This window comes from Phocoena phocoena, chromosome 3 (assembly GCF_963924675.1).
Source record: "Phocoena phocoena chromosome 3, mPhoPho1.1, whole genome shotgun sequence".
Classification (NCBI taxonomy): domain Eukaryota; kingdom Metazoa; phylum Chordata; class Mammalia; order Artiodactyla; family Phocoenidae; genus Phocoena; species Phocoena phocoena.
This window is the reverse complement of record NC_089221.1, coordinates 53,368,512-53,393,962: the sequence shown is the minus strand read 5'-3', so window position 1 is coordinate 53,393,962 and position 25,451 is coordinate 53,368,512. Positions and strand designations below refer to the sequence as shown.

The 25,451-nt window shown below is 42.4% G+C and overlaps 1 protein-coding gene across 3 annotated transcripts in view; it reads right to left on the bottom strand.

Annotated features, from left to right (window-relative positions):
• Positions 1 to 22,931, bottom strand: part of MAST4 (microtubule associated serine/threonine kinase family member 4) — a 568,007-nt gene extending 545,076 nt beyond the window's left edge. For all 3 annotated transcript variants that reach the window (XM_065873943.1, XM_065873944.1, XM_065873945.1), the window contains exon 1: positions 22,566 to 22,931. In XM_065873943.1, the coding sequence (XP_065730015.1) occupies positions 22,566 to 22,931 (366 nt within the window). The remainder of the gene's footprint in view (positions 1 to 22,565) is intronic.
• Between the last annotated feature and the right edge of the window lie 2,520 nt (positions 22,932 to 25,451).

Here is a 25,451-nt window from a genome sequence, read left to right as displayed (position 1 = left end):
CCCCAAGCTCACCTGTTCACTAACTCAGAACACCTGGGAGGGCAGGGCCCTGCTCATTCAGGTGTTCAGATGTTGAGAACAGCCAAGGTTTACTTGTGCCACAGTCATCCACCTCAAGAAGATGTTATACTGCCCCTCAGTACCCCAAAAAGAACTTCATGTTAGAGACAAAAAACTAGAGGTGACACCTTCCAGCTGGCAGGAACAGATACAGATCAGAAGGTCTGGGCCCAGGTACCTGCTCTGGCCAAGGTATACTTATCTCTCTAGATAAAACAGGATACTAAGCAGCCTTTGACCTTTCAAATCCAAAATTCTACTTCCTTCACCATTTCTAGCATTATTATCCCAGTTCTCGGACTTTACGTTCCATTCTAGGGGTCAATCAGTCTTTTGTAGGCTGATCTGGAAAACCAAATCACCATTCAAAACGTCTCTATGGGGCTTCCCTGGTGGCGCAGTGGTTGAGAGTCCGCCTGCCGATGCAGGGGACACGGGTTCGTGCCCCGGTCCGGGAGAATCCCACGTGCCGCGGAGCGGCTGGGCCCGTGAGCCATGGCCGCTGAGCCTGCGCGTCCGGAGCCTGTGCTCCGCAACGGGAGAGGCCACAACAGTGAGAGGCCCGAGTACCGCAAAAAAAAAAAAAAAAACGTCTCTATGGGACTTCACACTCTGCAAGCAACTGACTTTCAAACGAACTTATAAAAAAATCCCCAAAGCTTAGGCTAACAGCTTAGGCTGGAGCTGCCAGCCTCTGGTTTAAAAAAAAAAAAAAAAAATCACCACACTGGTAAAAAGTAATTTCTCCCTATAGATTCTGATTTAACTTTGCAAACAAACTTTAGTCCACTACAAGGGCTGGGTGGCTAAGATCCAGAACAGTACAAGAGGGCCCTGGCTCCCCAGGGTAGCAGAGCTCATACACATCTTTTAAATGAAAGGATGATTTTTAAAAATCAAAAGGTTTCTGGTCTAGAACATGGGATTGACAGACTTGTGACAGGACATGTGCCCCAGAGTGATTCCAGGCAGCAAGCAAATTCCAAACCCAAGTTGCTCTTTGGAGGTTATTGTCAATAAGCAAATTCTGCTACTCATCTAAGGATCTGCGGATGCTCTCAGGGAAAAAGATCCCACTCTGCAGTCAGTCTCTGAGAGCTAGCACCAAAAGACCATCTTTTAACATTTCACCTACAACAGTAATTTCTGGTACACACAACAGTGTGCTATACTGCATCAAGAAAAATGCGAAAGTGACCTTGTTATCCAGAGTTTGCAGGTTTGGAACGTAAGAGCACACTCAACATGTATTCATGATGACTGACAGAAACATACCAAATAATTTTAAAAGATGAACAAAAGCAGAACATATACGTAAACTCTATTTCTTCTGTACGTTTAAGCATGTGCCTATTCACAAATTCAAATTCATCAAAAGACAAATGTGAGTGACAGTTCTGTAACAAATTATATACCGATGACAACTTTAAATTTTTAAATCAATGTTTCTATAGTAAGACGAAACAGAAAACTGGAGCTGGAAAGGACCGCCTTTCATCACACAAGGAAGACCGTGGAGGCTAATTCCTTGCCCAGCAAGGAGCCAAGGCACAGTTCAACTCCCAACTCCTACATCACCACTTATCCAGCCCTGACAAAGTTGCCAGAATTCCTGACATTTCCACTGACAGCAGTTTATCCTGAGCACTAATGAATACAGCCCAGGATCACTGTTAAAATTTTAAGGATAGTTGTCAATATTTCATCAGCAATTAAAATAATTCCTTTAAACATGTGGCCAAAAATGGCTTAGAGCTACGAGTGTGATGGTAGTGAACAACTTAACAGAATACGGTTTCCCAATGCTAACAGAAAATTAAGAATTGGTTTATAGTCAAAACTTCCTTTGTAGAAACCCACTCAGACCATTAAACCTATGATCCTGGGTTTTAGGCCACCAGTTAAATCTTCCCCCTGACCTTAAAAGTTCTGCAGATACTTAACTCAAACTCTTAATGCCAAATGGACAGGACATATAGTGGATAATAAGAAGTATTGCCCCAAATTGCCATCGAGGCATATTTGTGTCAAGACACCATTCTGAGTGCTTTACGTGCATTTACTCAACTTTTTTACAAAAGTCTTTTTAAGCTTAATTGGTAATTCAATTGGCCCACACTACCATACTGTGGCTAAGTGACCCTCTCAACGTTATACAGTCTAGTGGGGTGGAGGAGGGAGAAACTATTAACTATACTACAAAAAGAAGTGTGTACAAAATGAGAAGGAGAGAACAGTTGAAATAGTATCAGGAAATCCTGTGCAAACTGGTTAAGTACTGTACAAATTTTTTCAAGATACACGAGATCTGGCATAACCCAGGAGCAAAGATAACGCAGCACAGCCCTCAGAAAAAAAGTACTTTGCTAACTTCAACTTTAAAGTTAAAGAAATAAAGACTACCTGTTTGTTAATAGCACATGCAATTTTATACTTCTTATGCGCTTTTCCATCTTCAATAGTTTTCAAAGGTGATCGATACCCAAAGTGAGAGGCCTAAAGCATTACAATATGTCCAATAATTAAAAACAAAAAAAAGCTAACTTGTTCAGCACAAAATAAGGCAGGAAAACCACACCTCGAAATTATAAGAAAAGAAGGTAAACAACAAAGTGAGAACAAAAGAGCTTTCAAGTTAATTTTCAGTGAATCATTAAACTGAGTAACCAAAAAGAAGTCTCTCCCCCAAACACTCTGTTCAACAAAGGTTTTACTACACTCTTCCAACCGAAGTGATTTGTGATGTTCTTTTTAAAATTCTGATGACCAAGCTATATATAAAAACGGGGATGAAAGAAACAGGAATGATTTAGAACACAGAATGACAGGCAACCTAACACACAGAAAGTGATGACTCAGAAATAATTGTTTAAAAATTTAAAACAGTATGATTGTAGCAGGTTACACAACTGTCACATTGCTACTCTGTCAGTCTAACTCTTCCCAGCAGGTCTTATTCTATCATTTTAAAACCGTTGCCCTCAGCTTTTTCCAAGTAGAAATGTTTTAATTTCAAAAGCAGAAGTCTTGAAAAGTCAAAGTGATATTGACATTATAATAAAGAAAACCAAGAGACTTCACAGTGAGAATGCCCATGTTATCTCTTGTCCTCCTAAGAGACTCCACATCAGGGCTAGGACCCGCCATCACCACGGATTAAAGCGAGTCCTAAAGGGTCTCAGAGGCACATTTTGGACCATCCTCCTCTTCCCAAACAACAGTGAACTGCGGTAGCTTATTAGGGAAACAGTGTCTATAGAACAAAAAAACAAGAAATCCCAAAGAAATAAAGTGGTACATGAAGTAAAATTTACAAAGGTGAGCTTTCAACAACACATAAAGTACCAAAACGTAGGGGAAAGAGAAGATAGTCTTTCCTTACTTGACAAGCAGTTTTTCTCTCGTTCTCCTTCGCTCTCTCGTGCTCACACATGCTCACTCAGTGTTTAAACTAAGGCTACACTGGCTTAACCTGGCGATTCAACTTAACTAGTCTCATAAGAGCCACAAGAACAGGAAGGTCAGCATTTTCTTGGGTCTTTCTGATTTGTACTCTACTCACTTGAGATGAGTCTGAAGTTCTCCTTAAGTAAAACTTTCTGAGGGTCCTTTCTCTCCAAACAAACATTTGGGACTGCCCTTTTCTCTGGAGCAACTCTCCCCATCTCTTCTTGGCTGCATCTAAGTGAGTAGCCTCAGAGCTGCCCTGGGCTGATGATGAGTTCAATTAAGCCTCAGGTGCTTTCAGTTAAGCACTCCAGCTAAAACTAAGGGAGTGACAAAGCAAATTCTGTGAGTTTGAGTGTATAGGAGCTAGACACATTCCTATGGAATCAATTTATTCATAAAGAACCTCTTTGTGAAAATAATCACTTAACCTTTATACACAAAATGGATTTCATCATAACTGCATTCTATATCAATACCTTAATGCAGTTTACCTAGCAATGATTGCCCTAAGAAGCAATTTTAAATTTGTAATTTCTGAGAATATAAGTCTCAAGGACAGTGTACCGGGACATAACATTTTAACCACCAATTTTAACCCAATTTTACTTTATTTCCCTACCACTGGTGAGGCACTGGGACCCTTCCTACATTGCAGAAGGTACATCCATCTCTGTATAAAGAAATGCCAGTTACGACACACATTAACACCAGAATCCCAAGATATGATATTATTTTTAAAACAAACTTGGAAAGGCGCAAAATCATCAACCAGGAGGGAACTACATACCTAACTTCTCAGCTTATTAAAAAAGTAGCTGACCAAGTACTAAGGCAGAGGCCAAAAGACTCACACCTGATGTGAGTTTGTGACTGTATATTCAGCTACCCACACTAAACTGGGTGCACCTGTGAGCTTGTTGGCCACTGAAAACACCTCAAAAATAAACAGTCAAGAAAGTTAAAATTAAATTTTCGTTTTCCACACCATAGCCTATGAAATTAGTTAAGAAAAGGAAGCCAATTTGTCAGTATTTCCATCCTCCCTTCCACCTCCCCCTGCCCCCAATATCAATACAGAGCATTTGGGCTGAAAGGTTCAGTGGAAGCAAGCACCATAATCAAAAATATATGGACTGTGTCTAAGAGGAGAATTGATGGGCTAGCAAAAGAGTACAGGCCTAGGGTACAAATTTATAAGCTGTCTCACAGACACATGTGCCTAGTTATGAATTCAAATTACTAAATAAGCAGTGAATGCTTTTCATTAAGAGAAGTTGGAGAAGCAACCAGAAATTTCACACAAGTTCTATACATTTAAACGTGACTTGAATGTTTGTGTACCGCTGACCACGGTCCTGAACTGACATTTCACATTTAAGGGTTTTCTCTCCTAAGCCTGGAAACACACGTGACTACTGTCCAATCCTTTCCAGGAATTCTGAACCAGGTGAGAGAGAAGGACAAAGACAGGGAAAGAAACAAGTGCACACAAGCTGCTGGAGAAAGAGACTTCTGCTTAATCATATTTGATCTTATGCTCTACCCCCAAAATAATAGGACCAGGTAAGAAACTGGACTAAATATCAGAGACATAAAAGGACACAATCATCCTTGAACTAAAAGATGCAAAGCTGTGTAAATGTCAACCTAAACAGGTACACAGGGCAGAGCACCAGGCTGCTGGAAGGGAAAACGACCTGCAGTCACTGCACCAGCATTTATCTGAGTTATATCAAAAGCACTCCTAGGTTTTTGCAATTTTGCCTTAAAAAATTGAAATGTTTACATTGCCCCAAAGGGACATAACAGACTTTTTGTCGGACAATTCACATACACGAGTTCTTGCATTTTTAATAGTTCTATCACATGTCTAACGGATTTCCCCTCTGTGAAGTTGGGGTGGCCCCTGGACCACCTGCCTCCCCACCCGATGCTTATAGGAACCAAAGTTGGCTTCCAGAAAATCATCTGATTTCCTTGTCACTCCCTTCTCAGCCCCCAGATCATCATGAAGTACCTGGTCATGTCACCAGCCTCACCACAGGGGTGACATGCTGTCTTCTTACTAAATCCCTGGGCATAGCGAGTAATTTGCACGTTCACAGTCCTTTAGGATATCATTTAATACATGATCACTAACAGCAGGTTCCATGAGCAAAAGAGAGATCGTGTCTACAGAAGAGTTAATGAACCATGAGGCTTTGCTATTAGTACATGGTAAGAAATGCTGTGTCCATGAATTTAAAAGTGATCGCTATGTTACATATCTACCTACTTATGAATGAAAGGGCCTCCCAGAACCACCAGCAAACCATGCCGGTAGCATAATCCGTCAGGGAAGGGACGTCTAGGCTTCCGATTATTCCTGGCTATGGAGCTGATATTCTGCATCAACCAGCTTTTCCATACTCAGTCATATTAGCAAACACCATCATGGAACGCATACTACATGCCAGGAATCATGCTGGGTCCTCAATATAAACACCTCATTAATTCTTGTAACGGCCCCCTGCAATAAATACTGGCATGTCCATTTTACAGATAAGGAAACATTCTCAGTATCAATAACCTTTCCAAAGGCACACGGCCTATAAGTGGCTGAACTGGGAACACTGGTCTGCACCCTTAGGCAATACAGACCCTGACCCCAGAGTAGGGAACACTGGCTGCTGGTCTGAAGGGATGGAGGAGGGGGCACAAGTCCTTTCCCGGCAACACTACAGAATGTGCGACCATGCTTTAACACGGCCTGGGGTGTCTTCCATCTAAAAAGGACAATTATCTCTTCTTAGATATACAGGCGCATGCGTACCTGTACGTACACACACACACACACACACACACACACACACACACACCGCTCAGTTTTCTCTAACACCAGGTTATGGACCCTTCTCATCGTGAGAACTTTTCTATCAGGATTCTTCCTGCAGTTTACCATCTTCACAGCCCGCACTCTAATGTGCTTCCACACCCTTCCTTGCAGGGGCAAAATGAAAAATAGCTGGACTCATACACTGTCTCCACTAAGTCTGAGGGAACAGAGAGTCAGCCTTTGTCACTGGCTCCGAAACTGGTGAAATATAAACATTTGACATTTCCTAGAATACCTCAGACCCGGGGTGGAAAGGGTAAAAGCCTCAGCCCTTCCCCGACTCTGACCCTACGTTCTTTAGGAACATCCAAGCAAATAAGCCAGACTCTCATAATGCGTGTTAGCTCACAAACACCACACTTTCTACCACCAGAGGATGTCACACCGCCTCCAGGCAATTTCTCCTCCTTTCACCTCAGGTCCACGTCCCCTGCAACTGACTGTGGGTGTGAGCATTTGCAAGGCCCTCGTCTCTGTCTCCATTCATCATTAAAGGTTTTCCTTCAAGAAAATACTAGGCTTAAGGCAACACAGCAGTGAAGAGCAGCATTAATAGCCACACGAAGGTGTTCTCTCGACCCTGTTCCATTTCCTGGACGCCTGAGCCGCCAGGAATGAGCCCCCAGTTCCGCGGACACACCGCTTATTAAGATGGCTTCTTCTCAGGTCATCAGCTCCCTGATGACATGGGACAGTTCAACGAGCTACACCTGCAGCTCCCCACAGGTGGGCTCCAGGCTGCCTGGCTTCCCCAAACGCCAATCCGATGGAGTCACTTCCTTGCTTCAAACCTTCGGTGGCTCCCGGTGGCTTAGAATAAAGTCCAAAAGGTGTGCATGAACCCAGCCGCTGCTTCTCTCTCCAGCGTCCCCCGAGGCCATGCCCTCCTCGGCTCCACACACGTGACCCAGAGTCCTCAGCCCCCAGACCCGCACCGCTCTCTCTGCTACCTGCATTACTCTTGTCCCTCCCCTTCCCCAATAACTCCTCTGTGAGGCAGTCCCCACCTCCCAGGGGAGGTGAGGTGCACACTCCCTCAGAGGCTGTTCCCCATCTACCACGTTGGAAGCCAATTAATGAAAACTCATGTGTCTAGCGACTATGACTAGGGACTATCTCCCCCACTACACTAGAAGCTTTGTGAAGTCAAAACTATCTCTGTCTTGTCCACCCTCGAGTTTTCAGTGCCAAAGGTGATGCTTCACGAGAGTCAATATACATTGGCTGACTGACGTTCTAAACCTGTGGCTCTTATTGAAGCAGGGAGTCAAAAGCAGACTCAATAATAAACATGCCAAGATTTAAACACTACTCTTCTTTGCAAATTATGTAGCTGCTATGATTCATAAAATATCAATTCAGTGAAAAGTTTTACTGAATTCATGGTTGCTCTTTGCTATTTATTCTCTTCACCAGTAAAGACTAGACATTCATCTACACATCTATGCATAACATTAAGAGCAGTCTTCAAAATCACATCATTAATAGAACAGTTAAAAAACATCCCCACAAAAAAGAACTACAATCCTGCAGCACATGCAATGAAAACCACATTCACAGAAACAAACACAAGATAAAAAGGGAGAGGGTTATGCACCAGATGAAGCAACAAGATAACCCCCCCAAAAAAAACTAACTGAAGTGGAGATAGGCAACCTTCCAGAAAAAGAATTCAGAATAATGATAGTGAAGATGATCCAGAACCCTGGAAAAAGAATGGAGGCAAAGATCAAGAAGATGCAAGAAATGTTTAACAAAGACCTAGAAGAATTAAAGAACAAACAAACAGAGATGAACAATACAGTAACAGAAATGAAAACTACACTAGAAGGAATCAATACCAGAATAACTGAGGCAGAAGAACGGATAAGTGACCTGGAAGACAGAATGGTGGAATTCACTGGTGCAGAACAAAATAAAGAAAAAAGAATGAAAACAAATGAAGACAGCCTAAGAGGCCTCTGGGATAACGTGAAACACAACAACATTCGCATTATAGGGGTCCCAGAAGGAGAAGAGAGAGAGAAAGGACCCGAGAAAATATTTGAAAAGATTATAGTCGAAAACTTCCCTAACGTGGGAAAGGAAATAGCCCCCCAAGTCCAGGAAGCGCAGAGAGCCCCATACAGGATAAACCAAAGGAGAGACATGCCGAGACACATAGTAATCAAACCGGAAAAAATTAAAGACAAAGAAAAATTACTGAAAGCAGCAAGGGAAAAATGAAAAATAACACACAAGGGAACTCCCATAAGGTTAACAGCTAATTTCTCAGAAGAAACTCTACAAGCCAGAAGGGAGTGGCATGATATACTTAAACGGATGAAAGGGAAGAACCTACAACCAAGATTACTCTACCCAGCAAGGATCTCATTCAGATTTGATGGAGAAATCAAAAGCTTTACAGACAAACAAAAGCTAAGAGAATTCAGCACCACCAAACCAGCTCTACAACAAATCCTAAAGGAACTTCTCTAAGTGGGAGACACAAGAGAAGAAAAGAACCTACAAAAACAAAGCCAAAAAAATTAAGAAAGTGGTCATAGGAACATACATAACAATAATTACCTTAAACGTGAATGTATTAAACGCTCCAACCAAAAGACACAAGCTTGCTGAATGGATGCAAAAGCAAGACCCATATATATGCTGTCTACAAGAGACCCACTTCAGACCTAGAGACACATACAGACTGAAAGTGAGGGGGTGGAAAAAGATATTCCATGCAAATGGAAATCAAAAGAAAGCTGCAGCAACAATACTCATATCAGATAAAATAGACTTTAAAATAAAGAATATTACAGGAGACAAGGAAGGATACTACATAATGATCAAGGGATCAATCCAAGAAGAAGATATAACAATTATAAATATATATGCACCCAACACAGGAGCACCTCAATACATAAGGCAACTGCTAAGCCATAAAAGAGGAAATCAACAGTAACACAATAATAGTGGGGGGGAAAAGATCTGTAAAAAATACAAACACATGGAGGCAAAGCAATACACTACTTAATAACGAAGTGATCACTGAAGAAATCAAAGAGGAAATCAAAAAATACCTAGAAACAAATGACAATGGAGACATGACGACCCAAAACCTATGGGATGCAGCAAAAGCAGTTCTAAGAGGGACATTTATAGCAATACAATCCTACCTTAAGAAACAGGAGAAATCTCGAAAAACAACCTAACCTTGCACCTAAAGCAATTAGAGAAAGAAGAACGAAAAACCCCCAAAGTTAGCAGAAGGAAAGAAATCATAAAGATTAGATCAGAAATAAATGAAAAAGAAATGAAGGAAATGATAGCAAAGATCAATAAATAAAACTAAAAGCTTGTTCTCTGAGAAGATAAACAAAATTGATAAACCACTAGCAGACTCATCAAGATAAAAAGAGAGAAGACTCAAATCAATAGAATTAGAAATGAATAAGGAGAAGTAACAACTGACACTGCAGAAATACAAAAGATCATGAGAGATTACTACAAGCAACTCTATGCCAATAAAATGGACAACCTGGAAGAAATGGACAAATTCTTAAAAATGCACAACCTGCCAAGACTGAATCAGGAAGAAATAGAAAATATGAACAGACCAATCACAAGCACTGATATTGAAACTGTGATTAAAACTCTTCCAATAAACAAAAGTCCAGGACCAGATGGCTTCACAGGCAAATTCTATCAAACATTTAGAGAAGAGCTAACACCTATCATTCTCAAACTCTTCCAAAATATAACAGAGGGGGCTTCCCTGGTGGCACAGTGGTTGAGAGTCCGCCCACTGATGCAGGGGATACGGGTTCGTGCCTCGGTGCGGGAAGATCCCACATGTCGCAGAGGGGCTGGGTCCGTGACCCCTGGCCGCTGGGCCTGCGCGTCCGGAGCCTGTGCTCTGCAGCAGGAGAGGCCACAACAGTGAGAGGCCCGCCTACAGCAAAAAAAATAATAATAAATAAATAAATAAATATATATATATATATATATATATATATATATATATATATATAGCAGAGGGAGGAACACTCCCAAACTCATTCTACAAGGCCACCATCACACTGACACCAAAACCAGACTAGGATGTCACAAAGAAAGAAAGCTACAGGCCAATATCACTGATAAACGTAGATGCAAAAATACTCAACAAAATGCTAGCAAACAGAATCCAACAGCACATTACAAGGATCACACACCATGATCAAGTGGGGTTTATTCCAGGAATGCAAGAATTCTTCAAAATACACAAATCAATCAACATGATACACCATATTAACAAATGGAAGGAGAAAAAATGTTTGATCATCTCAATAGATGCAGAGAAAGCTTTCGACAAAATTCAACACCCATTTATGATAAAAACCCTGCAGAAAGTAGGCATAGAGGGAACTTTCCTCAACATAATAAAGGCCATATATGACAACCCTACAGCCAACATCGTCCTCAATGGTGAAAAACTGAGAGCGTTTCCACTAAGATCAGGAACAAGACAAGGTTGTCCACTCTCACCACTCTTATTCAACATAGTTTTGGAAGTTTTAGCCACAGCAATCAGAGAACAAAAGGAAATAAAAGGAATGCAAATCGGAAAAGAAGTACAGCTGTCACTGTTTGCAGATGACATGATACTATACATAGAGAATCCTAAAGATGCTACCAGAAAACTACTAGAGCTAATCAATGAATTTGGTAAAGTAGCAGGATACAAAATTAATGCACAGAAATCTCTAGCATTCCTATACACCAATGATGAAAAATCTGAAAGTGAAATCAAGAAAACACTCCCACTTACCATTGCAACAAAAAGAATAAAATATCTAGGAATAAACCTACCTAAGGAGACAAAAGACCTGTATGTAGAAAATTATAAGACACTGATGAAACAAATTAAAGATGATACAAATAGATGGACAGAAATACCATGTTCTTGGATTGGAAGAATCAACATTGTGAAAATGACTATACTACCCAAAGCAATCTATAGATTCAATGCAATCCCTATCAAACTACCACTGGCATTTTTCACAGAACTGGAACAAAAAATTTCACAATTTGTATGGAAACACAAAAGACCCCGAATAGCCAAAGCAATCTTGAGAACGAAAAAAGGAGCTGGAGGAATCAGGCTCCCTGACTACAGACTATACTACAAAGCTACAGTAATCAAGACAGTATGGTACTGGCACAAAAACAGAAAGATAGATCAATGGAACAGGATAGAAAGCCCAGAGATAAACCCACACACATATGGACACCTTATCTTTGATAAAGGTGGCAGGAATGTACAGTGGAGAAAGGACAGCCTCTTCAATAAATGGTGCTGGGAAAACTGGATAGGTACATGTAAAAGTATGAGATTAGATCACTCCCTAACACCATACACAAAAATAAGCTCAAAATGGATTAAAGACCTAAATGTAAGGCCAGAAACTATCACACTCTTAGAGGAAAACATAGGCAGAACACTCTATGACATAAATCACAGCAAGATCCTTTCTGACCCACCTCCTAGAGGAGTGGAAATAAAAACAAAAATAAACAAATGGGACCTAATGAAACTTCAAAGTTTTTACACAGCAAAGGCAACCATAAACAAGACCAAAAGACAACCCTCAGAATGGGAGAAAATATTTGCAAATGAAGCAACTGACAAAGGATTAATCTCCAAAATTTACAAGCAGCTCATGCAGCTCAGTAACAAAAAAACAAACAACCCAATCCAAAAATGGGCAGAAGACCTAAATAGACATTTCTCCAAAGAAGATATGCAGAATGCCAACAAACACATGAAAGAATGCTCAACATCATTAAGCATTAGAGAAATGCAAATCAAAATTACAATGAGATATCATCTCATACCAGTCAGAATGGCCATCATCAAAAAATCTAGAAACAATAAATGCTGGAGAGGGTGTGGAGAAAAGGGAACACTCTTGCACTGCTGGTGGGAATGTGAATTGGTTCAACCACTATGGAAAACAGTACGGAGGTTCCTTAAAAAACTACAAAATAAAATTACCATATGACCCAGCAATCCCACTACTGGGCATATACCCTGAGAAAACCAAAATTCAAAAAGAGTCATGTACCAAAATGTTCATTGCAGCTCTATTTACAATAGCCCGGAGATGAAAACAACCTAAGTGCCCATCATCGGATGAATGGATAAAGATGATGTGGCACATATATACAATGGAATATTACTCAGCCTTAACAAGAAACGAAATTGAGCTATTTGTAATGAGATGGATAGACCTACAGTCTGTCATACAGAGTGAAGTAAGTCAGAAAGAAAAAGACAAATACTGTATGCTAACACATATATATGGAATTTAAGAAAAAAAAATGTCATGAAGAATCTAGGGGTAAGACAGGAATAAAGACGCAGACCTACTGGAGAACAGACTTGAGGATATGGGGAGGGGGAAGGGTGAGCTGTGACAGGGCGAGAGACAGTCATGGACTTATACACACTAACAAACGTAGAAAGGTAGATAGCTAGTGGGAAGCAGACGCATGGCACAGGGATATTGGCTCGGTGCTTTGTGACAGCCTGGAGGGGTGGGATAGGGAGGGTGGGAAGGAGGGAGATGCAAGAGGGAAGACATATGGGAACATATGTATATGTATAACTGATTCACTGTGTTATAAAGCAGAAACTAACACACCATTGTAAAGCAATTATACCCCAATAAAGATGTTAAAAATATAAATAAATAAATAAAAATAAAAATGATACAAATAGATGAAGATATATACCATGTCCTTGGATTGGAAGAATCAACATTGTGAAAATAACTATACTACCCAAAATAATCTACAGATTCAATGCAATCCCTATCAAACTACCAATGGCACTTTTCACAGCACTAGAACAAAAAATTTCACAATTTGTATGGAAACACAAAAGACCCCGAATAGCCAAAGCAATCTTGAGAACGAAAAACGGAGCTGGAGGAATCAGGTTCCCTGACTTCAGACTATACTACAAAGCTACAGTAATCAAGACAGTATGGTACTGGCACAAAAACAGAAAGATAGCTCAATGGAACAGGATAGAAAGCCCAGAGATAAACCCACGCACATATGGTCACCTTATCTTTAATAAAGGAGGCAGGAATGTACAGTGGAGAAAGGACAGCCTCTTCAATAAGTGGTGCTGGTAAAACTGGACAGGTACATGTAAAAGTATGAGATTAGATCAATCCGTAACATCATACACAAAAATAAGCTCAAAATGGATTAAAGACCTACATATAAGTCCAGAAACTATCACACTCTTAGAGGAAAACATAGGCAGAACACGCTATGACATAAATCACAGCAAGATCCTTTTTGACCCACCTCCTAGAGTAATGGAAATAAAAACAAAATTAACAAATGGGACCTAATGAAACTTCAAAGCTTTTGCACAGCAAAGGAAACCATAAACAAGACCAAAAGACAACCCTCAGAATGGGAGAAAATATTTGCAAATGAAGCAACTGACAAAGAATTAATCTCCAAAATTTACAAGCAGCACATGCAGCTCAATAACAAAAAAACAAACAACCCAATCCAAAAATGGGCAGAAGACCTAAATAGGCATTTCTCCAAAGAAGATATAGAGATTGCTAACAAACACATGAAAGGACGTTCAACATCACTAATCATTAGAGAAATGCAAATCAAAACTACAATGAGGTATCACCTCACACCAGTCAGAATGGCCATCATCAAAAAGTCTACAAACAATAAATGCTGGAGAGGGTGTGGAGCAAAGACAACCTTCCTGCACTGTTGGTGGGAATGTAAATTGATACAGCCACTCTGGAGAACAGTACGGAGGCTCCTTTAAAAACTAACGATGGAACTACCATATGACCCAGCAATCCCACTACTGGGCATATACCCTGAGAAAACCATAATTCAAAAAGAGTCATGTACCAAAATGTTCATTGCAGCTCTATTTACAATAGCCAGGAGATGGAAACAACCTAAGTGTCCATCATTGGATGAATGGATAAAGAAGAGGTGGCACATATATACAATGGAATATTACTCAGCCATAAAAAGAAATGAAATTGAGCTATTTGTAATGAGGTGGATGGACCTAGAGTCTGTCATACAGAGTGAAGTAAGTCAGAAAGAGAAAGACAAATACCGTATGCTAATACATATATATGGAATTTAAGGGGAAAAAAAATGTCATGAAGAACCTAGGGGTAGGACAGGAATAAAGAAACAGACCTACTAGAGAATGGACTTGAGGATATGGGGAAGGGGAAGCTGTGACAAAGTGAGAGAGTGGCATGGACATACATACACTACCAAACGTAAAATAGATAGCTAGTGGGAAGCAGCCGCATAGCACAGGGAAATCAGCTCGGTGCTTTGTGACCACCTAGAGGGGTGGGATAGGGAGGGTGAGAGGGAGGGAGATGCAAGAGGGAAGAGATATGGGAACATATGTATATGTATAACTGATTCACTTTGTTATAAAGCAGAAACTAACACACCATTGTAAAGCAATTGTACTCCAATAAAGATGTAAAAAAATAAATAAATAAATAAAAATAAAATGATTAGATTAATAGACAAAGAATAATAACAATAATAGTCGGGACTTACACCTCACTTACACCAATGGACAGATCATCCAAACGGAAAATTAATAAGGAAACACAAGCTTTAAATGATACAAGAGACCAGATAGATTTAATTGATATTTATAGGACATTCCATCCAAAAACAGCAGATTACACGTTCTTCTCAAGTGCACACGGAATATTCTCCAGGATAGATCACATCTTGGGTCACAAATCAAGCCTCAGAAAATTTAAGAAAACTGAAATCATATCAAGCATCTTTTCTGACCACAATGCTATGAGATTAGAAATGAATTACAGGGAAAAAAAAGTAAAAAACACAAACACATGGAGGCTAAACAATACACTACTAAATAACCAAGATATCACTGAAGAAATCAATGAGAAAATCAAAAAAAACCTAGAGACAAATGACAATAAAAACAAGATGATCCAAAACCTATGGGATGCAGCAAAAGCAGTTCTAAGAGGGAAGTTTATAGCTATACAAGCCTACCTCAAGAAACAAGAAAAGTCTCAAAAAAACAATCTAACTGTACACCTAAAGGAACTAGAGGAAGAAGGACAAACAAAATGCAAAGTCAGCAGAAGGAAAGAAATCATAAAGATCTGAGCAGAAATAAATGAAAAAAAAACAAAGAAAACAATAGCAAAGATCAATAAAACTAGAAGCCAGTTCTTTGAGTTGATAAACCATTAGCCAGACTCATCAAGAAAAAGAGGGAGAGGACTCAAATCAATACAATTAGAAATGAAAAAGGAGAAGTTACAACAGACACTGCAGAAATACAATGCATCCTTAGAGACTACTACAAGCAACTCTATGCCAATAAAATGGACAACCTGGAAGAAATGGACAAATTCTTAGAAAGGTATAACCATCCAAGACTGAACCAGGAAGAAATAGAAAATATGAACAGACCAATCACAAGTAATGAAATTGAAACTGTGATGAAAAATCTTCCAACAAATAAAGTCTAGGACCAGATAGCTTCAGAGGTGAATTCTATCAAACATTTAGAGAAGAGCTAACACCCATCCTTCTCAAACTCTTCCAAGAAATTGCAGAGGAAATAACACTCCCAAACTCATTCTATGAGGCCACCATCACCCTGATACCAAAACCAGACAAAGATACTACAAAAAAAGAAAATTACAGACCAATATCACTGATGAATATAGATGCAAAAATCCTCAACAAAATATTAGCAAACAGAATCCAACAACACGTTAAGAGGATCACACACCATGATCAAGTGGGATTTATCCCAGGGATGCAAGGATTCTTCAATATACACAAATCAATCAATGTGATACACCATATTAACAAATTAGAAAAATAAAAACCATATGATTATCTCAATAGATGCAGAAAAAGCTTTTGACAAAATTCAACACCCATTTCTGATAAAAACTCTCCAGAAAGTGGGCATAGAGGGAACCTACCTCAACATAATAAAGGCCATATATGACAAATCCACAGCAAACATCATTCTCAATGGTGAAAAACTGAAAGCATTTCCTCTAAGATCAGGAACAAGACAAGGATGTCCATTCTCACCACTATTATTCAACATACTTTTGGAAGTCCTAGCCACGGCAATCAGAGAAGAAAAAGAAATAAAAAGAATACAAATTGGAAAAGAAGAAGTAAAACTGTCACTGTTTGCAGATGACATGATACTATACATAGAGAATCCTAAAGACGTCACCAGAAAACTACTAGAGCTAATGAATGAATTTGGTAAAGTTGCAGGATACAAAATTAATGCACAGAAATCTCTTGCATTCCTATATACTAATGATGAAAAATCTGAAAGAGAAATTAAGGAAACACTCCCATTTATCATTGCAACAAAAAGACTAAAATACCTAGGAATAAACCTACCTAGGGAGACAAAAGACCTGTATGCATAAAACTATAAGACACTGATGAAAGCAATTAAAGAAGATACCAACAGATGGCGAGATATACCATGTTCTTGAATTGGAAGAATCGATATTGTGAAAATGACTATACTACTCAAAGCAATCTACAGATTCAATGCAATCCCTATCGAATTACCAATGGCATTTTTTACAGAACTAGAACAAAAAATCTTAAAATTTGTATGGAGACACAGAAGACCCGAATAGCCAAAGCAGTCTTGAGGGAAAAAAGTGGAGCTGGAGGAATCAGGCTCCCTGACTTCAGACTATACTACAAAGCTACAGTAATCAAGACAATATGGTACTGGCACAAAAACAGAAATATAGATCAGTGGAACAAGATAGAAAGCCCAGAGATAAACCCACACACCTATGGTCAACTAATCTATGACAAAGGAGGCAAAGATATACAATGGAGAAAAGACAGTCTCTTCAATAAGTGTGCTGGGAAAACTGGATGGCTACATGTAAATGAATGAAATTAGAATACTCCCTAACACCATACACAAAAATAAACTCAAAATGGATTAGAGTCCTAAATGTAAGACCAGACAGTATAAAACTCCTAGAGGAAAACATAGGAAGAACACTCTTTGACATAAATCACAGCAAGATCTTTTTTGATCCAGCCCCTAGAGTAACGGAAATAAAAACAAAAATAAACAAATGGGACCTAATGAAACTTAAGAGCTTTTGCACAGCAAAGGAAACCATAAACAGGATTAAAAGACAACCCTCAGAATGGCAGAAAATATTTGCAAATGAATCAACGGATAAAGGATTAATCTCCAAAATATATAAACAGCTCATGCGGCTCAATATTAAAAAAACAAACAACCCAATCCAAAAACGGGCAGAAGACCTAAATAGACATTTCTCCAAAGAAGACATACAGATGGTCAAGAAGCACATGAAAAGCTGCTCAACAGCACTAATTATTAGAGAAATGCAAATCAAAGCTACAATGAGGTATCACCTCACACCGGTCAGAATGGGCATCATCAGAAAATCTACAAACAGCAAATGCTGGAGAGGGTGTGGAGAAAATGGAACTCTCTTGCACTGTTGGTGGGAATGTAAATTGATACAGCCACTATGGAGAACAGTATGGAGGCTCCTTAAAAAACTAAACATAGAATTACCATATGATCCAGCAATCCCATTACTGGGCATATACCCAGAGAAAACCATAATTCAAAAAGACACATGCACCCCAATGTTCATTGCAGCACTATTTACAATAGCCAGGTCATGGAAGCAACCTAAATGCCCATCAATAGACGAATGGATAAAGAAGATGTGGTATATATATACAATGGAATTTTACTCAGCCATAAAAAGGAACGAAATTGGGTCATTTGTTGAGACGTGGATGGATCTAGAGACTGTCATACAGAGTGAAGTAAGTCAGAAAGAGAAAAACAAATATCGTATATTAACACATGTATGTGGAACCTAGAAAAATGGTACAGATGAACCGGTTTACAGGGCAGAAATTGAGACACAGATGTAGAGAACAAACGTATGGTCACCAAGGAGGGAAACCCACGGTGGGGTGGTGGTGGTGGTGTGATGAATTGGGCGATTGCTATTAACATGTATACACTTATGTAGATAAAATGGATGACTAGGGCTTCCCTGGTGGCTCAGTGGTTGAGAGTCCGCCTGCTGATGCAGGGGACACAGGTTCGTGCCCTGGTCTCTGAAGATCCCACATGCCGCAGAGCGGCTAGACCCGTGAGCCATGGCCGCTGAGCCTGCGTGTCCGGAGCCTGTGCTCCGCAACGGGAGAGGCCACAACAGTGAGAGGCCCGCGCACCACAAAAAAAAAAAAAAATTAGACGCTTTATATTGAGTTGAAAATCCTTTTAGCTAATAAGCCTTTTTTCTGCCGTTCTAAGAATCTCTGAAAGTTTCAAGTTCTAACACACACAGTAAAAAGCAGAGTAAATACGCAAGTCTTGCACAGGCATTGTGAGTGGATCCTCACTGATTTGACTTTCTTCAAAATTTACCTGGAAAAACTGCTCATAATATTTTCACTGTGATCTAGGAGGCTTTTTTGATAAGAGATCTAGAGGTTTAAGCATAATTCACAACAGACAAAACAATACACACATGGTCACCCTTCAGTCAAATGTGCAACCGTTTTCAAAGATGTATTTTTCCTCTTTCATTCAACATATAGGTACTGAGCCCCTACTAATATATTAGAAGCACTGTGCTAAACACACAAAGACAAAATTCCTGCCCTTATGAGTTCATTGACACACAGCAAACGGCACTGAGTACTTTATGAGAGTTATCAGAAGGTGCTTTGAGAAGGGACAGGGCAGAGCGCCTAAGAGCAAATCTCAGAAATGTTAGAGGGACACTCCTCCAATCCAGATCATCATGACTATCCGAAACACAGTCCGTTACCCTCAATTTGCAGAGACCCCCAAATCCACAGGCTTGAGTTATCAGGGGTTAAGTGAGATGCACTTTATTTAAACAAAAAACCATGCACTATCTCTCTCGTGTGTTTGATTATTAAGTACATAAAAACTACAATCACTGCCATGGTAAAGTATTGTTTTTAAGACACCAAAAGCTTAAAGGGCTGATTTAAGTCTATGAGACTTTGTAAGTTTACACAAATATTGACAGTAAGATAAAATATGAAATAGGTCAAACACTGTTGACATTAATAGTATATGCAAGCAGCTTCAACAAGGGCGCCCAAAAAATTAGCACTGCAATAATACACTAGGAAATTGAATTTTGCTGCTTTTTAAAAACTGATGCAGTAACTTACTGAAAAAAAACTGGAAGACAATGAGTCTCCCAAGCCAGACCTAACAATTTTTAAATCTAAATGAACCTCCTTCCATTTTATGGGTTTCCCTCAAGGCTTTCTACTCGGTGCCTTGCTACCGTATAACTAACACTATGCTAACAGTGCCTTCCCATAATGCGACCTGATCCAGATAAAAACTGTTTCCCAGCTAATACTAAAAAAGTGGTAATAAACAGTATAGACAAGGCCTCAGGTTCTCTGAAAGTAGGGAGCAGATTAATTATGCAAAAATAAAATAAGCCAGCCCAAACTTGTACCTCCTTTCACAACATTTTTAATCACAAATGAACTTGAAAAATTAATATTTACTTAGCACTCCATGCTAAATGTTAGATACTATACTAGGATTAAACTAGGTGGCATGTATAAAATGCCTAATGACCCTATTGCTATTATTCCTATTTAAGAAGGGAAAAATCAGGCCTTACATCAGCTGAGTGGTCCACACCTCACATCTAGTTAAGGTGGCAGAGGCGGGAATCAAACCCAGGTCTTTCCACCAAACTGAGAGTGTGTAACCCAGTGTTCCTCACTGAACCTGCTAGAATGGTATTTATAGTGGTGCCCGTTTTCTGAGGAGAGGAGGGAGAGTGTTCATTAGGTTCTCAAACAGAACCAAAACACTCTCTCAAAGGCTAAGAACCCCTGCACCATACTGGCACCAGTGTAAGAGCCAGAAAATGTGCACTGGACTTCAACCCCTCTCACCAAAGTTATAACTTCTCTACTCCACAGTTTTAGTTTCTCTTTAAAATTCTCAGAGCAAGTCAAGATTTCCACTCATGGACAATTTCCAGCATCCCCTGCCACAGGTTAAGTTACACAATAAATTGCAATACTGTATCACTTTACATCCAATTCTGAGATTTCACAAATACTGACCAATGTTATTTAGTCATTCCACTTTCCAATATGTGTTTCAATCAACCAGTCCTCACTGCAGTGCCTGTGTAATAAGCTATCTTTACATCCACTTCCAAGAAAATAAAACACTGTCACCCTGAGGCCAGGCAATAAATCAGCTACAGGATTGGTATCAAAAGTGAGAAGTTCCTGACTTCCCCCACCTGGATCTGCAAGACCATGTTATGTATCATGAAGTACCCTCCTAGCTACGCAGAAAACACAGGGCAACTAACTCTACCATCTTCTCTACCGATGGCAACACTATATTAGAATCTAGTGGTAAATCATTACGTTGGGTCATACCCCCTACTGCCCAGTGACCACTGTGCTCATCTCGGTAAGTACGCCAGCACATGCATGGCATCTTTCAGAGGGAGATGCAACCACTGAGGACACTGGTTTAGTCTGGGGGTTTGGTCAGGTAACTCTGTGGTGGGTGTGATGCTCAGCTTAACTCCTGGCACCCTGTCCCTAGGATCAACCTGCACTTTGGATCCATCCTAAATTCCTCATCAGGGGAGGGTTCGTGTGGAAATAAACTTTACCTTGAAGTTCACTGGTCATACCCCTCATTTTACAGATTATTAAACTGACCCCAGAGGAATCAGCTCATCCAAGATCTCACAATTCAGAAGCAGAGACAGTTCTAGAAAGCAAATCTCCAGGCACCTGTCCAGAATCCTCGCGTTCCTCCGGGCACTGGGGAATGGGTTCTGGTTACTGCCAGAGGCTTGGCCCACCACTAGGGTTTGCTCCATCTCTGCCAGGTTAGGACTTGACTCCCCTCACTTTGCGCCAGATCCAGTCTATGCCTCCAGGCTGGGGTCCCAGGGGGCTACTGTCAGAGCACTGGCCTCAGCTTGCATCTTCTGACGGACAGAGACAATTACTAAAACTAACCACATCAGAGAGGAAGAAAATACCACACTGGCACTGAGGAATTAACTTCACAAGGAGGCTCTGTTAGGGTGATGTTTTATTTATGGCCTTTCCCTGATCAAGATGACTTCCCCTCAAGAAACGTCCAAAGCAACCAATCAAAGACACCAAGAACCTTATGCTTCCTTAACTGTCCTCCAAAAGCAGAAAAAAGCCAGAGAAAACAGGCGAGAGGACACCAAGTCATAGTTTCAATGTGTCAGGACGCGACCCACAAGTTTTGCACGAATATTCTTCCAAGAAACCAGGATGGACGCAGTCCCCCGAAGAAGGCGGCACGTTCCCCATTCAGTCTGGCGACCAGCACGCATCTGGACACCCCGGAACAAGTCCAAATCGGAGACGCAGAAGCGCAAGTCAGCGCCGCCGGCCGAGGGCCGGAGGACCGACGCCGCGGAACCAGCCAAAACCACCCGCGGGGGACCCCGGGGCCAATGCAACCGAAACTCCGCCGCGCAACTTCGCGGGTACCGCTGCCAGCCGTCCCCCACCTCCAACACACCCACTCTCCTCTCACAACCGTCCCTTCACCACACTCCCCCCTCTGTCCAAGCGCAACGGTTGGAAGCAACGCCCACTTCGGAGAACGAGGTCTCAGTTGTGGGGACAAGCCAGGCGTCCAGCTCACGTCCATTCACAGACCCAAAGGAGCAGATCCTGACCGACGGAGTTTGCTGCTTTGACACTGGAGAAGCACACTATCAGGCAGCACATGTACACGCACGCACACGCGCGCGCACACACACACACACACACACACAGGTAACAGCCATGGGGAAACCGGTGACCCACAGGGAAGCTCCTAACTGTCATTACCCAGGGCTCGGGGCACAGCATCTGGGGTCCCTCCCCCTTTCCAGGCCCCAGCACGCGCTGCCCACCACCCGCGTGCGGGATGGAGAGCTGGGGTCGCCTGGCAGCCTGGACCAGAGGGGCGGTGGCGGGGGGGGGGGGGGCGGAGGGAAGGCGGGCCCACCTCCTCATCCTGCTCTTCCTGGGACGCGCTGCTGCCCCGGGGCGCGGGGGGCGCGGTTCCTCCGGGCAGCGGCAGCTGCGGCGGCGGCGCGGGGACTCCACGCTCTGGCACCAAGCGCGCGGGAGCCCACGCGGCGGGCGGCCGAGCGCCGCCCGGCGGCGGCGGCGGCGGCGGCGGCGGCGGCGGGTGCTTGCGAGAGAAGCTGGGCTCCCCTTCCTCCGACAGAGTTTCTGAGCCCGATGAGGACTCGGCAGAGGAAGCTCCCGGCGAGGACGCGGCAGCCGCCGCAGGGGCGGGAGTCCGGGCACTGCGGCCGCTGCAGCCGCGGAGCACTGGCTCCAGCACCTCCGAAACTTTCTCCCCCATTTCCCTCTCGGGCCCAAAGTGCGGCCCGAGGGCCGGCGAGGGCGCGGCACGCACTCAGCGCCTCCGGGGAAAGCCTCGAACTGCTGGGCTCCTGCTCGCTCTCGCTGCCGCTCCCGGGCTGCAGAGAGCTCCGCCGGCAACTACATGGCCGCGGCCGGGCCGCCGGAGCCTGCAGCCAAGTTAGCAGCCTCCCGCACCCGGCGGTCGACTGGGGCTCCCACGCGCGGGGACATGCCAGCGCGGGTCCGCACTCTGCGCAGCGCCCGAGCCGCCGGGACTGCGGCTTCTCCAGTAAAACCTACCCCTCCGGGACCCAGCGGGGCCAGCGAAAGAGACGGGCAGCCGGGAGAACCAATGGCAGAGCAGGCACGCCGGTGGGCGGAGGCTACGGCGCCCCAGGCGCACCTGCGTCAGGTAGGGGAGGCGGGGCCGAGGCTCCGGCTGCAGGGTCGGGGTCCTGGGGACCGGAACGAGGCACCTGCCCTGGGAGGGTGGGAATGGAGCCCGGAATCGGAGCCTAAGCCTTGTACTCTGAATTTAGCCAAGGAGCGGCTGGCCGTCCTGGGAACGCCAGGGGAAGATGGCCGAGAGGGCAGTGAGACCTTGGACAAGAACTGGACTTCGTTTCCAAAAAGTGGAATCCAGGAAACTGACCAGAAGGAGAAGTAGCTGGGCTTTAAGGGTAAAAGGAAACACACACACACAGTCACACACATGCACGCACCCACCAGCGTGCTGGAGGAGAAAGGGGAAAACTTCATGGTACAGTGAGTGCATCCAAACCGAGCTGATCTCCGATCCCGGATTCTCCACTTAAGCTCCCTGGGCGTCAGTGTTCTCAACTGGAAATGGAGACAGTCATATCTGTCTTGTCTCCCTATGAGCAGAATTAGAACAAATATATTTAAAGCTTCAGCAGACTGCCTGGCTTAGACACATGGAGAGTTTTCAAAAGACGATTTTCTGTCTTTATTTCTGTTTGTAAATTAAAAAGTTAAGTCAAAGATGTGTACCTTTTGAAAGGAAGGAAAACGACAAATTATGCCCCTGTATTTAATTAGGACCAAGAATATGCCCAGCACTGTGCCAGATACTAGACAAAACTGAATTTGAGAGGGCTGCTGGCCCACCATTGCCTGTCTTTCCACATCAGCTAAGCAGAGGATGAAAAGAGATCACATTTCCACTTTACTTTCTCCTAGCCCTGGCTTGTAAACCAACAAGATGCAGGACGGGTTGCTTCATTTTCCTTACCTCTAAGAACTAGGAGAAAGAACTTTCACTAAGGGCACCAATAGAATCACGTTAAGGCCCTCTCTGGGTGGCCTTCAGCGAGATGGGGTGACTTGAATATCTCAGAAGCCAGCGGTCAACTCAGCAGTGGGAAATAAATGATTCCTCACTTGCCTTCAGCTCCAGTCCTACTGTGAGCTCTGGCACTGCGACCTGGGATCTAAACTCAACCGGATTCAATTCCACAGACGTTGACTGAGATGTGTGCCTGGTGCTTGCAGGGGATACAAAGATGAATAAGTCAGGTGCCCTGCCCTGGAGGAGCCTATGGTCAAGCAAGAGATTGATGCATAATATAGTTCCATTATTAACTTTCAAAAGCTATGGTAGTGCTACACTAACAGTGTGCCACGGGAGAAGAGGAAAGAGTCACAGGAAAACAATGAGGTCCTCAAGCTCAGGAATCCTCAAGAATCTTAGATTTCTCCTTGTCAGAACAGCCTTGCCAAACGTCCTTAAGAAGTGGAGGACTCGAGTTGAAAGCCCCTTCAGCTGATGAGCCCTTTTATGCTATCACCATGTCTACATATAAGTGATACATCATACAAAGTGCTTCATCATATTGGACAGAAAGCTTTGTCCTGATCAGTTTCCCTCCCCAAGATGAGGGGGAAGGAAATATAATGTGACCCCATTGCCATAGACAGCCATACTGCAAAACAGCTGTGGCTGCCAGGCTTCCATGGTGACACTTCAGAATTATCTGAGGGGCTGTGAAGACCTGCTGAGGCAAAAGAACAGTTGTAGTAAACTGACTAGTTATGAGAGCAAGGCTACAGAGAGAGCACAGTGGGGCAGTCTGAATCCGATCTTGGGCTGCACAACTGCTTTTCTAGTCAGGAGTATCGGTCTTTATCTGAGCCCCTGTGTGGTTGATTCACCACAGCTGAAGTAAAATGATGACTTAAGCAAGCCATTCACATTAAAGAGGAGGAGTGGTACTTTTCAGTACATCAGAAAAGAAGCAAGACATGATCTGAATTGCTAACAGGAAGAATGATAATAGCTATTATTGCTTCCTCCGTCAGCATCTATGGGTATTTTCATTTAACCCTGGCAACAGCCTTATGAGATAGAGTCTATTAGCCCCACTTTATAGATTAAGAAACTGAGGATCTGCAAGGTCAAATAACTTGCCAAAGGTCACACAGCAAATGAGTGGTAGAACTGTGATTTGAACACAGCAGTCTGGTCCGAGGCACTTTATTAAACATTCCAATATATTGC